Source organism: Abramis brama (genome assembly GCF_963993115.1).
Source record: "Abramis brama genome assembly, chromosome: 21".
Classification (NCBI taxonomy): Eukaryota; Metazoa; Chordata; class Actinopteri; order Cypriniformes; family Leuciscidae; genus Abramis; species Abramis brama.
The window spans coordinates 25,086,069-25,100,655 of record NC_139983.1 but is presented as its reverse complement, the minus strand read 5'-3'; the positions used below and the strand labels follow the sequence as shown (position 1 = coordinate 25,100,655).

At 39.9% G+C, this 14,587-nt stretch overlaps 1 protein-coding gene across 3 annotated transcripts in view; it reads left to right on the top strand.

Annotated features, from left to right (window-relative positions):
- Positions 1-14,587, top strand: part of prox1a (prospero homeobox 1a) — a 34,885-nt gene that overhangs the window by 11,256 nt on the left and 9,042 nt on the right. For all 3 annotated transcript variants that reach the window (XM_084097410.1, XM_084097409.1, XM_084097411.1), the window contains exon 4: positions 4,756-4,950. In XM_084097410.1, the coding sequence (XP_083953536.1) occupies positions 4,756-4,950 (195 nt within the window). The remainder of the gene's footprint in view (positions 1-4,755; positions 4,951-14,587) is intronic.

The following is a 14,587-nucleotide window of genomic DNA, read 5'->3' as shown; positions in this document are numbered from 1 at the left end:
AGCCTACGAAAGTTACATGAATTAGTGATTAAAGACGTTTAGGCACCATAATGATGGGATCTAAATAGGAAATAATGACTGTGGGAAATAGGTTGATTTGACAACTGTTTTACCTAAATTGTCTGTAATCGGATAATTAAAAAAAAAAACATTCTGCCTTTGTACTAGAGCAACTATTTAATCACTTAGTTGAACTCAAATGTAGAATTAACTCTCTTTTTGGAAAATATTTTTTTTTACAAATTAATGGCTAAAATGGTGACTTGCATATTTGTAATAAAATGCAATCAAGATTTTTAAGACGAATCAATAAAAAAACAAATAGTAATAATGATAATAATAATATTTTTTTATTATGAAAGCAATTATATACGTACATTCAAGGCTGTAAAGTTCAATTGTAAATGTATTATGGCAAAGATAATTTGAATGATATCATACTTTTACCATGATGGTGGTGATGATGATGATAGATTGTAGCTCAGTCAGGAAGAGGAAGCTGCTTTTTTACAGGGAGTGCGCACCACTTGTGACTTCACGGAGTGAGCCAGTAGTCATAAAGAGATTAATACAGCCTTCCTTCACAGGAAAGCAACAGGAAACTGTGACAATCCGGTGATTGGAGTTCTTATGTAATGGATAATACCTTTGTACCTCCTCAGTATCTCTTTTTTGCAGTTGTTCCTTGAACTGTGATCATATTCGTCACACAAAGTATTATAGAACACAGGGTCATTATCCTAATGTGATGTACTGCCAAACTACCTTGTTCATCCTTTACACCTCTCTCGCCCCCTGTATTTCGTCCCATTTTAATCTAAATAAATCTCATATGTCATATTCACATCACTTCGCGTATGGAGAGGTGGTCCACTGGCTTGGTTACCGTAGACTTTGAGGGCTAAATAAGAAGGGGTCAAAGGTTAAGAGGAGTATTAGCAGGACGGTGGTGTGACACTGATTATGAGCAGTCAAAGCAAGTATGAGCGGGGGTTATGTCACCCTGTAAGGGTTGAGGCGTATACGTTTCAGCAGGACAGCTCCAGTAAGGTCAACCATAGGTCAGGGAAATTATTTTAGCTGCTCAGGCTTTGTCACCCGGCTGCCTGACTGCCTTTAAACATACAGCATACCATGTACCATTAACAGCTGAATATCAAGTAACCTACTGGGCCACTTAGCTTACTTCCCTCTATAGAGCTCGACTTTTCCCAGATTCACAATCTAAGTGCATGCTGTGTGTGTGTGGTGGGGGGGGGAGTCTTAAAATGCACAGACCCCCGTATAAGTAGCGTCCCCACCAAGCATGTGTGAAAGCCTGTATTGTCCATGTTTAACAGAGGAAACGTGCGGAGTGACAGGTCAAGTCTTCCCCCGGTGTCTTGGAAAGAGCGGATCTCTGTCACCAGAGGAATAATCTTTCACAGTCCCGTGAGCAAGAGTGTGTGAAATGTTCTCGCTTCCGTACGTACACCCTTGTTCTCTGAGTCAACTGCTGCCCGGACACATTACAGGCGTCAGACTGATTTGTTTTATGAATCTTTTGAGCGTGCTCATTGGATATATAAGTTTTTTTTTTTTTTTTTGTGGGGGTAGAGAATAACAGGATGAGGTGTCCCATGGGAAGCATTGCATTTTGTGTTCTTAGGACAGCACTGGAAATGATGTCCAGAATAATAGGTTTTATGAAACTAGTGTGTTTGTGTGTGTGCGTGGATTTTGCACACATACGCAGAAGCCTCTTGCTGATTTAAGAGTGGACTGTGATTGCAACTAAATATTGTCTAGTAAAGTTACTTTTAAGCTTTATTTAAGATAATTTATGAAATAATTATTTAAAATAAATAAATATTTATATTTGAAATTTTAATTTATAAAAAAAGATATATATTAAAATGCAACATAATGAAACATCAAAACAATGTATTTGTCTATAGCAACAAAATCAATAATAATTCATTAATTATAATTAATAAAATCCAAACAAAATGGGTACTGAAAATATATGTATATGTACACATGTCAACACTTCAAAAGACCTTTAAAAAGTTACTTGTCCATTTAAGAACTGGACTTGCGTGAATACCAACACATCTCACTTTCTCTCCCACAATCCCACTAAGAAAAATGATTGCGTTTGCAAGTGTTTTTTTGATGCCACGATGTATCATTTAATGTTTTGTTCAGTGCATGTGGTGGCTAAGAGCTGAGAGAGCTAGACTGGTTATTTTCGTTTGACAAGCAGATGACATGATCCTTAATTGCTGAGTTGTCACGTTCCAGCAACGTGGCTCCATTGTCCCCCGAATCTCTGGTATTTCTATTGGGCAACAATGCTTTTTAAATCTCCCTTTATACAGCGCTGCCAAACGATGTCATGCGGACTTACTTTTCTGCGCTCTCCATTATGTCATCCACTAGCCATTCTAGAAAAAAATTCCCCCCTCTCTCGCCTTTTATCCGTCTCTTCTGCAAGCCCCACTCATATGAGACAATGTCTTATGACAATAGAAGAGCCTAATCTCCATGTCAAAGCAATTTTCATTCCCCAGTGAGCAGTCTGCTATCATTTTGTAATGTTTTGTTTCTTATTCTAAAAGAATTAAGGGGGTGGTGGGGGGGCTGGAGTAAGTCGTCACGGGGGCCGGGGTTCTTATCTCAGTGTCTGGAAATTTGGACAGTGCATTTCGCTCCGCAGATAAAGTGGAAAAAAGAAGGCCCTCGAGTTCAGTAGATCCTAATAGGTTTAACGTCTATTGAAACGGGGGTAAGCGAGAGATCAGATAGCCTTGCTTCTTTGGTTGTTCTTTTTTTCGCCTCTTTTTTTCTTTTCAAACCCCTGTTCTCACTCGCTGTTAGGCTGAATGAAGGCAGAGGCGACACACAGGCCAAATGTATAATTCCTAGATAGGTTAAGTACATGTTTGAACTTCTGCAGACTGATGCCTCGGGATGACGACTTAATCATTTTCTGCTGAATTATGGGAGAAGAACCCTGGCGGTGGCGCAGTAATTATGCTCTCGGCTGGCCTTTTGGGGAAACCTATCAGCCTGTCGTGGCTTCTGACTCTTTCTCCGACTTGGATTCCCCGCTATGAATTCTCATTCACATCATTATCTTAAATTTGCAAGCATGGAGACAAGTTTCTACACGGTAATTACATCTACCCTCGGAAAACACGGCCGCCCTCCCCCCTCTTTGTTCCTTGTCCTTCCTCTTTTTTCTCCTCATGCTCGATCTCTCTCTCTCTCCTCAGCTGTCATCTAAACAGAGGCCTGCATGTTCTCATGGCCACAGATAGATAAGTGCTCGCTGTTGATTTTTGATTAATGCTCTTTGAGGGTATGGAAGGGGAGGCAAAGGCAATGAAGGCTTGATGAACACCCGTAATGACAAAAGGCAGGAGGCTGCGTGTCAGAGCAGCCAACAGAAAGCCCGTCAGATTTATAGCTTTTAACTTGGCTACATTCAACTCAGCTGTCCTGTACATTCACACTCTTGGCAGACACAGCTTTTACGCGCACACACACACACATCAACACACACGTAGCTGAACACACAGAAAGTACCAAAGGCTGTCGCACAGGTCATTTGCTGAGGTCATGGGGCAAGTACACAGGGCAAACGGAGCACTGTGTATTTACTGATCGAGGATCAGGCACTCCAAATATAGCTTCCACAACAGTGCATGTACGAGGGCCAGCTTTGAGTTACTGAGCTATTCAACTAGAGCAGAACTTTTGATTTCATTTTGATTTCTTAACTCAGTTTCACTTCACTCGGTTTTTAATGTGGGGAAAAGACCTGGGGCATGTCAGAATTAACTTTGCTACTTGATATGTAAATTTGCCGTCACTGCATTATGGGCTATTGACACAATTATAATTTCATCTACTCAACCCTGAACTGTTTGCATTTGCGCACAACAGCAAATATCCCAACCGACCGTGTAAGCCTTGTTGGAAAAAAAAAAAAAACACCCCACTGACCAATCTTTCTCAGCTACGGGTTTGTTTGCTTACCCATCATCCTCAAGGACAATGTGAAGTAAACACGTTTGTAGAAACAAATGTCTTATCTGTTGTTCTGACATTTAAGGGTCTCACTGGCTAACCAGATTAGAGGTTAGTCACACCTGATTTTTTAGTTTTCAGAAAGCACTGACTAAAGATTGAAATATCTGGAACCTTCTTGTGTAAGTTTTTCAGAAAAAAAAAGAAATGCATAATTCCAAAAAAAAAATGTTTAGCATTAATAATAATTAACAATATTACTATTATTTATTTTTCTTGTGATAACATACATATAAATAGCTTGTGTTTCAGGGTCACGAAAACACATATCATTTTTTGGTTCGATCTATACATGTAATCTCTTAGTCTCTTCTATGTTAGCCCATATGTTTTAAACTTTGTTTTGTCTAAATTGCCTTCATTTTTGGTTCGATCTATACATGTAATCTCTTAGCTGCTTTTACTTTAACTCTTATCTTACGCTTGTACAGCACTTTGGTCAGCCTCGCAACTGTTTTAAATGTGCTTTATAAATAAATGAACTGAACTAAATGAACTGAACATATCAGCAATTACAAAAATCCTTTTTAATAATAAAAAAAAAACTTTACACTTTAAAAAAAGCACAAAGGCACTCTCTAAATATGAAAATGAATTTCTCTGTGCTGGACCGATCTTACAAAAGTAACAAATCTTACAAAAAGTGTTTCTCTTTTTATTCCCTCTCTCTCTCTCTCATAGTTCAACCGCTGCATCACATCACAGCTGATCAAGTGGTTTAGTAACTTCCGTGAGTTTTACTACATCCAGATGGAGAAATTTGCTCGGCAGTCCATCAACGACGGTGTGACAGGGGTAGAAGAGCTGAGCGTGAGCCGGGACTGCGAGCTTTTCCGCGCTCTCAACATGCACTACAACAAGGCCAACGACTTTGAGGTGAGCCTTCGTCCGTTCCGTTTGTTTCACACTACTAAGCAACTGCATTCACCTTATCAGGCCACACTGTATTACGAGGTGAGATTCAAGCAGTGATGCATAAGGTATTACTTTGAATCCTTTCCGTTAATGTTAGCGCAGTTCAAAGCTTTAAAATTAATACAGCTAAATGATCTCTTTATATGATTAGACAATGAATGGCAAGCTGTTCATCCCATAAGCCCCCCCCCCCCCCCCCCCCCCCCCCCCCCCCCTCCTCCTCTCCTCGCCGTACTCCTGGGGTAAAGTGAACAAGAATTTTTCTCTTTTTTTTGGGCTGAAACACAGTCATGCATCTGTCTGTTTGATGAGGCAAACAGGGAGCGATGCTTCAGGCCCAAGTGTCCTTGTCAAATACAATTTGCAGAGCTCACATTTACCGCTCAGCTCACTATCAATATCTGCCCACTGGGACTCTGGTCATTCAAACACTATCCTTACAACATCATCATCATTTAGCTGACTATTAGCAAAAAATCTGCCCCCGTTCGCCTCCCCCCCTTTCATTTAGATCAGGTCAAAGACAAGGTTTATTGTGATTGCAGGTACAGAGAACCTGGCACACCACACCTTTCGTGACCAGGAAGATATTTAGGGACATGATCCCTATTTTCATATATAAATGCAAGATTTGCATGGCTGTGGAAGAAAGTGCAGGGCACCATGAATAAGACTGTTGTTGGTAGAGAAGTCGAACCGAGGGAGAGATTGTTTTGCATATCAAGAGCCACAAAGGCTGCACAGGTGTACAAGCAGGACCGCCTGAAAGACTTTCCCAAATGCTCATTTTCCATGCAAGGAAAACTCGATCTTTGATGCAAATTTCAGCGCCCTAGTCTGTTCCTTTTTTTCTACCGGGCCGGCTCACGCCATGTCTTGTCTAGCATGCGGCGATATCCCACAGCAAGTCCGTGCCGCAGAGAGAGGTCACACAACCTTTGGCGGTGCAAAGGGACACTTCATGCTGAGGCTTTTTTTGTACTAAATTTTCTCTTCTCCACCTGTCAGACTGCGAGGCATGAAACTGGAACCCTCGCCGATTCAGCAAGTTGCTCTTTCTGCCAAATTTAGCATCATCAAAGTACCACCTTGCTAGCTCCTCCTGAATGAATATACCCTCTGTTGTGCTGATCGTTTGATGTTAATCTAGTCTGTCAATGTGCACCAGTAATGTGCTTCCTCCTCCTTTGAGACTTTCTTTTTTGTAGTTGGGCCCTGTCATTTCTCTCTCCCTCTCTTTCATTGCACTTCCTTTTCGCTGCCTTGTGTCTTTCATCCTCTTCGAATGTACTCACCCCTCACTTTCCCATTACAAACTTTTTAATGACATAATTGTCACATTCCTCATGGTGGATTGAGCAAAGGCCGTAATTAAAGGAGCTTCATTAATTGCCTTCAATGCACTTGTGTTGTTCTCACCAAGCTTGCTGTTTTCTTTCAAGTTGTTTATCCTTCATTCGGCTCCTCCTCCATCGTGCTGTCTCGATACACCATCATTTTTCTCCTAATTACTGCTCTGTTTGTCTTAGCTGGACAATGGCACAAATGAACACAATCAAGGACATTTGCATAGACACAGCTTATGATGTCCGGACCCTGAAAGGCTCCCCCCCAAAAAAAGAGAGAATCCCCCTTTCTCGTCTTCTCTCCTAAACAGAGCTGCCAGCAATATGGCAAGTGTTATCTCTTAGCTGAAGGGGTTTCTCTATGTACAAACCAGATATGATCATGCCTAACAGGCCTGCTTAACTGTTGTCTGGAAACATCATTTGGTTATTCAGCATAGGCTAATGGACACATTAGAATATTTTTTTTTAAAGGGGTTGTTCACTTAAACATGAAAATGTGGTCATTATTTGCTAGGTCCTTCCAAACTATGCTGTTATTTTCTTTCCATGGAACTCAAAAGGAGGATTTCTTAAGGGTTTTCATGCAGCTATTTTCCAACAACTAGAGCTCATTCATATAATATAAAGAAGGCACCATAAAAGAGGTCCATATGACGTGTGTGCTGTATTCAAAGTCTTTTGAAGTCATATGACAGCTCTGTGTGAGGAACAGACTGAATATAGGTTGTTATTTACAGAAAAATTGTAGCTATTAAACTATGAAATTTTGAAATGTTGACATGCCATTTTTGAAAAAATGAAGATTGTCAGTGCATAATTTAATTCCTCGAATAAAGCTATTTTATGGCTTCTGAAGACTTTTTTTGTTGTCTATTTTGGAACTTGACTAGCTTTATGGAAAAGAGCTGCATAAACATTTTTCTAAATTTCTTTCAGTGAGTGTGAAAAATATTTGGTGAACAAATCCTTTAAAGTCTAAAAAAAGTTACAGAGCATTTAATCGTTCAAAGAAAGCGAACACCTGTTAAATCTCGCAGCACAGTTACGCATTGTTAGCCAAAGTGGCGTTTCCAGGCCCTGTAATTGTGGCATCTGGTTCTCAGGAGCCGTCTTCACACTTACTGTATCACATCACAGGCACCATTGAAGAGTTCTAAGAGGGGTGGGGTCCACGGGCTCCACTGGGATAAGGAGACATTTTTATGACAGCTCTGGGAAGGTCTCATCTTTCGGCCACAAAATAGTTCAAGGCTCTTCTGTCAAACCCCCCTGAGTGTCCTCCCCCCCAACTTGCCCTAGACTCGCCTTGTCTTCAGTCCTTGTACCCTCCTCCCATGAACCGGCTGAGGAGAGCATAGAGAAGGCTTAGTCTCTTGCTCTCTTTCTTTGGTCCCTGTGATCTCTGAGCCTTTTTGAAAAATTGTTGGTGGCCATATACCCACAGCACACTCACACAGACCTCCTTTGACTTCAAGAGTTCTCGTCTTGGTATCTTTTGGCTATCGGGTGTCGGTGGCTATTATCATTCTGAGTGAATGAAACTTAGAGACTTTGTTTGTTTCCCACTCACATATTAGTTTTGTTTGTGTGGCGAAATTCCAAGGTTAAAAAGATACCGTTATAGTTGAGGGAATACTTAAAAGGTGAAGTGTGTAATTTCTGCGCCGCTAGCGTCAACAAACGGAACTGCAAAATTAATGACTTTAATTAACAAACTCTCCCCTCCTCTGCCATTGGTCGATCAAACAGATAGCCCCGCCCAAAATACACACCATTGGTTGAGCCAGTGTTGCTGTTGTAGGGCTGCGCAAACAAACAGAGCCAAAGTGTTTATACTTTTAAGGGAAATCAGCATAATTATAAAGCTTACTTATTATTTCATATTAAGGTGGAATATTATATAAATACTTAAATAAGAATTAAAATGTCTGTAAGACATACACATAATGTAAATGATGCAATTTAAGATGCTCTGACCAGCAACACTCCCCCTTGAAAAAGATCAATTATCCAACATCCAACACGTCCCCCTCTTCTCCAGGTTTCTCTTCCCTTTTGTTTCTTCTCTCGTCTCCTCTTGTCCATGTCTGGTGTGACCTACCCCAAAGGCCTTCATTATTAATTGTCCTTTGGAGACAGGGAAAAGTTCAAAGACTGTGCGGATGGTCCCTTTACTGCGACCGTCTATTGTCTAACATTCATCTCCCTTTACCCTTGTTCCAGGAGTGTATTATCTCCCCTGCCTCATGAGAAAAGAAGGTTATCAATAAGAGCGTAGAGAGCTGCCATCGTGACTGCCAGGAGGTCCTGGCCTCCCAAGTCCACACACAGCTCCCCCACAGAGGGCTAGTTTACTGTTGTTTATCTTTGAGCTGCTAGCTTGTGCCACGCTACACTAGCACATCTTAGGATCAGGCTCTGGTTTCACTTCTTCCTCTCTGACCTCACACTGACCTGCGGTGTGGTCTGCCAGCTCACCTCACGCTTCCATTATAACGTCACTCAAAGCTACGGACGGTGCTACAAGATAGTGTGGACGTTTAAAGGATACATTAGGGAGGATTCAGCTTAATCTTAGTTGTAACCCCTATACATCTCATTTTCTTCCTGGGGAAAAACAAAAACGTGTAGCATTAAAAAAATAATTCTCTACAGGCTCTACCCTCTGTGCTCTGACAAGGAGGCTAAAGACCGCAGTCTCTAGCGTCAGTCGCTAGAGCGCCTCTTGAGATCAGGGGAGTGAGGTTTTACCTGCACAGCTCTTGACTAGCTGGCTTCCGTTAAACTTGCACATATAATGTTATTTAATGTTCAAATGAAATAAAAAATGCTTCAATTATGAGTTTAACATTTATCTCTTAATATTCAGCACAGTCTCAATATCAAAACCGAATTTGTTGTTGTGAATTTTAACCCGCATCTATATGCAGCAAAAGTATATACAATATCCGCTCAAATGAAACCAAAGACAAAGTCAGACTTGGTGCCCCATTGTATGGCAAGCGCACATGCAGCTGGGATGGCACCCCTCACAATAAGTGTTCTGTGGTGAACCCTTAACACGTCATGTGATATAAAGAGTCACTGTGGTCAGATGATGCAGACTATTGTCTTCAAGGGCTCTTGGTCACAATCATCTTCCTCTCTCTAATTAGATCATACTGTCTGATGGACTGACACTTACAATTACAACACTTATTTTACAGGAAGAAAAACGACCCTGCAATGTAGCAGTAGAATCTAAGGGGCTGTTTACACCTGGCCACTTCATGCGTTTTCTCAGATCGGATAGCTATCTGATTTATCAAAACGATTCCATTTACACCTGGTCACATAAATGTGTTTTTGCGAAACGGATTTAAATCCGATCTTCAATTCCCGCGCTATATGCAGATTTAATGGAGTGCACGTCACCGAAAGCAACAGATATGAGCTGCATTTTAATGATCATCAGCTAAAATTTCTAAATCAAAGACCGCAATAAGAGAGAGCGGCAACAGCCCTGGTAAGATCATTTCGTTTCTCTACTTTTAATGATGATGATTGTGTGTTAAGCGTCTGCGACTTACTTTCACTTTGATTTGCGATAGTTTGCACGTTGGCTTAAGAATAGATGCTCAGCTTCTCATCTGCGGTGATGCGTGTTCCATAGCGTCGTCATATCTGGCTATAACATGACATATAGCCTATAACACGCTCTCACACGTTTATTTTTTTAGCATTTTTGGGAGGAGTACAATTTACATATGTGGTTTCAACAACCAGATGCATTTATACTTGTCCAGTTTCGTCTGGAATGCTGCACAGACCTCCTCCTTTAGTGGTTTGAGCGATCGGATTCAAATCCGTCTCGAATGCGTTTCGGAGGGCATTTACACCTGGTCTTTTCACGATCGGATAGCTATCTGAGAAAACGCATGAAGTGGCCAGGTGTAAACAGCCCCTAAGTGTAGATTTGTCTAGGTGTATTTATTTTGACAAAAAATAAAACAGAAAATTAGAACAATTACAAATATAGAGTAGCCCTATATAATACAAATAGGATATAAAATACTTCTATGCTTTAGTATCAAGTACAATTGGTTTAGCAGTATGCCGCTAACAGGCTCTTATACTCGGTGTTGAATCAATTCATCACTGGAGAGCTGATGGATAGGAGACTATAATGCATTTCCTCTTTTTTCACTACCGCTTTGCTATAAATGTCACGCTTCGCGGCTCCCCTTCACACAGTACCATCCCCAGCCGAACGTAATAGAGCTCTATGAAAACAAACTCCCATCATATTAGCTTAGTTATTACCATGCTTCACGTCAGAGAAGCTCCAGTAATCTAGTTACAGGACGACACTTGGGTTCTGTTCCCATTGCAGCCACTGATAGAATAAGCCTCGCACTCTTTATGTCTTTATTGAATGCACTTTAGGCAATATTTTAAAATTAGACTGGCAGATAGTGAATTTAACAGTAGTCAGGTTTAACTAAAATCTTTTTTTTTTCTTTTACCTGCCATTTAAAGGGAATATCCGAGATCACTCGCAGGGTCTGTGTGATTTCTTCTCATGCAACTCTTGTGGGAACTGAAATTCCTCAGCATGTTGGTTAATCATTAGTGGAGGTGACCTGGAGAACGCAACAGTACAGCACATTACATCCAATGGCCTTGACTGTACTTACCAAGGGACATTGTAATCGCTGCCATCAAATCTGCATTAAAGACTTATCTTTTGTTTGTTAATAGCACAAATAGCAACATCAACAAGGAGATGTAATTTACTAATTCATAATGGAAGGTGCAACGAAAGCACACCTATTTTAGACTGCTTCACTTACCAAACACAAAGAGTTTTTGGACAGCCTAACTGTCTGGTGATGGCGGTTTAGAGGGACTTAAAGCCAAACTGCTGTAGGCACTCTATATTGTATATTACTCAGAGAAACAGAGACAGAAATTAGATAAGAGTGTGTGATGCTTTCAGGCAATGTTTTTTTTTTCCAGACAAAATGACTTATTAATGGTCACTAAGTTGCGCAGAGGGACCAAGCCCTGCAGTCTTCAGCACCAGCCAAAGAAAACTACTACTACTACACACACACACAGAATAAATCATAGATGTATTACATACCGTTCAAGCTAAATTCCTTCCCTCACGCTATAAATTTAATGAGTGTTTCATTTAACTACTTTAGAACTTAATGACTGCATATAATTGACTACTCAAGAACATCTTGTACACCACAAAAATAATTTTTAATCAGTATTTTTGTCTTGTTTTCCAGTAAAAATATTAAAATAGCTTTAAAACAAAATGAATTCACTTAAAATGTACTTAATTTTTTTCTTGTTTTATGCTAAATATCAATAGTATTTAGATAATTGTAACAATATATTGATACCATATTATTGTTATTGTCGGTTTGGTCAATTCTGGATGTATAATAAAAAAAATATTACCAGTATTTTTACATTTCTATTACCTTAGCCGCCATCTAACGCCCACTTAAAGTTAATCTTTAGAAACCTAATTTAATAACACTGTTAAATGTAATCTTTGGCAAATTTCAGAATATCTTTTTTTTTTTTTCATTCTGTACATTATAATGTTGATGCCTAAATTCACCTGTAGCTTTTATAGCAATTGATATTAGTTTTTAGTCTTTTATTTTGAATTTATTTAGACAAAGCAACAATATTTAAATATTTTATTGGCCATAGTATGAAAATAATTATCAAAAATAAATATCAGCAAAATAAGTTTCAGAATTCAATTCTCTGAAAACAAGTTTTATACAATTTTGTAACATTTCATTTTAAGGATGTTCAGGAATTGTCTGAAAACAAGAAAAAACTCTAAGAGAAAGATTTTTGCAGTATATAAAAATACCATTTAAATGGGTATTTTAGGACTAAGAACACAGGATGAACTTGACCGTGTCCCACCAGCAAGCATCACATGCTTCCTGCCCTAAAGTGTGACATTGTGGCACTGAATATACACTTCCTTTAATTGCCTCTCAGCGTTAAGTGCTGGCTGCCATGGGCTGGAATTCTGTTGTCATGAAGGGACCTGTGACAGAACATAAACAGGGCGTTAAGTAGTTTTTTAAGTAGGGCCTGCAAGCTTGCTGGAACTCCTTCCTCCTAAAGATAAGTTCCTGAAGTGGCACAAACGGAGAAACACCTGCCAGTGTCAGTGCCAATCTTTATAGCTCTCTACAAATAGTTTTTGATGGAAAGTTCTTCGTCGGAGCAGGCGGGCCTCCTTTTTTTCGCCCAGACTCCTTCCGTGTTCTCTCATGTCACCTTGTGTGCAGTCTGCTCAGTGACACCACTGGTGATTATGTCATTATTTTGCTCCAGGGGGTTCAAACACATCTGTAGCACTCGTGCACGGCTTTCTCCAAACCCTGGCACATCTCCCACCCGACCGCCCCGTCTATGTCTCCCTCCCTCTTCTCTTCATTAGTCTCGGTGCCAGATCCTTTCTTCAGCCAGACAAGAAAGACCCAACTCCAAGCTGCCTTTCTCCTCCTCCTGCCTGCTCCAGTCCTTAGGCCATTCTGTCCTCCGTCTCCCCCCTCCTTCTCCTCCAGATGTCCCTCTTTCTCTCTTTCCCTCCCTCAAACACTCTCTTCTTTCATGGGGTTCAACTGCAATTTGAGACAAATGACTTCATAACCTTTAGCCCAAGCAGGTTTGAACCCAGACCCTCCTCTAGGTCGGAGACCTACTGCCCCTGAATTTTGAAGTGCACATGTCATTGTGGCATTGTTTGCTTTAGTAAATGCAGTGATATTGAAGGGTGAAAGGACAAATCCGATTAAGCATAATAAACATTCTTCATTAAATGAATAGTTCAACCAAAAATGAAAACTCATTATTACTCAGCCTCGTTCCAAACCTTAATGACTTTCTTTCTTCCATGAAACACAAAACAATACATTTTCAGTAATATGCTGGTCCTTCTTTTTCAATTAAATGCAATGTATTCAAGTATGCACTATATTTCTAGTCTTCAGAAGCCATCTGACAAATGAATGTGACAACTGTAACGATAATCTTGAATCGGTCAGTTGGAGAACCAGACCAGTGTGATTTGTGAACAAATAATTCAGTTTTTGTGCACTGAATCAACCTTACATTGTAAAGTTCTGTCCCAAAGTTCACATTACTTTTCTTATAAGCTTATTCTTTTAAAAAAAATCTAATTTTGTGTTCATCAAGAAAAAAGCATGTAAAAATGGTTCTTTTTTTTTCTTTTTCTGGCTGAACAATTCCTTTTATAATGCTTGTTTCATCTTCTGTGAAAAAAAAAAAAAAAACAGCGAATGACCTTATTTAAAGGTGAGCGCAAATATATCCACTCACACACACACACTCACTATGTGCCAGCGTGCCTTGAGAAATGGGCATATGGTGCTTGCTCAAAGTTTTCTTAAGTATGAAAAATAGTTTTCATCAAGGCCAATGCAGAATCAGCAGCAATATGCGCATGTTTGTCCAGCATTTTCAGTGAGAACCTAGGCGTGCTTCAAGGTTGCCTGGACAGTTTGTGGAGCTCAGTTGCATCACAGTGGGTTTTGAAAGAATCTTTATCAGAGAGGGAAACATGCAATCTGTTTGCCTGATTGACACTCCAGCCAAGAGTTTATCAAACTGCAAGGTTTTGCTTTCTATGTGCTATTGATTAGCTGGAGCCGAATGTCCAGCGTTCAGTTTAACGTTTCTCGTTCAACGGGGATGTTGTTCTTTTGAAGTTAAGTCTAGCTCCAGGACAAGCAGTGATAGAGAGAAACTGAGAGGGAGTGGGTGGGAGGTGAGAGGGGTGGACTCTTATGCTTTTAGCCCCCTGGCCTTGAGACTTGTTTGCGCTCTGTCAATCCATTATCTCCTGGAAAAAAAACTCAACCTCCTGCAATAGTTTAAAAGGTCTTTATTTTGTTGTTCTTAATTTCTTTCTACTGGAATATGTGCCCTGAAATATATATATCAAACAACAGAATAAAGAACTTTGAGGATCCTTACCAGTAGTAAAAGGGAAGTGTTCGCTTCTCAGATTAAAGATCGAGATGGGGAAATGGTGATAATGATAGGGCATTTCACAGTTTCCTTACAATATTCCTTCGAAAAAAAAACGAAATTATTAAATTATTATTATTTGTGCCATATCAAAAGATATATCGACTTAATTTCAATCATAACAATGTTGCATCATCATCACTGAAACTGTGAAATGCTTTAGATTTGTG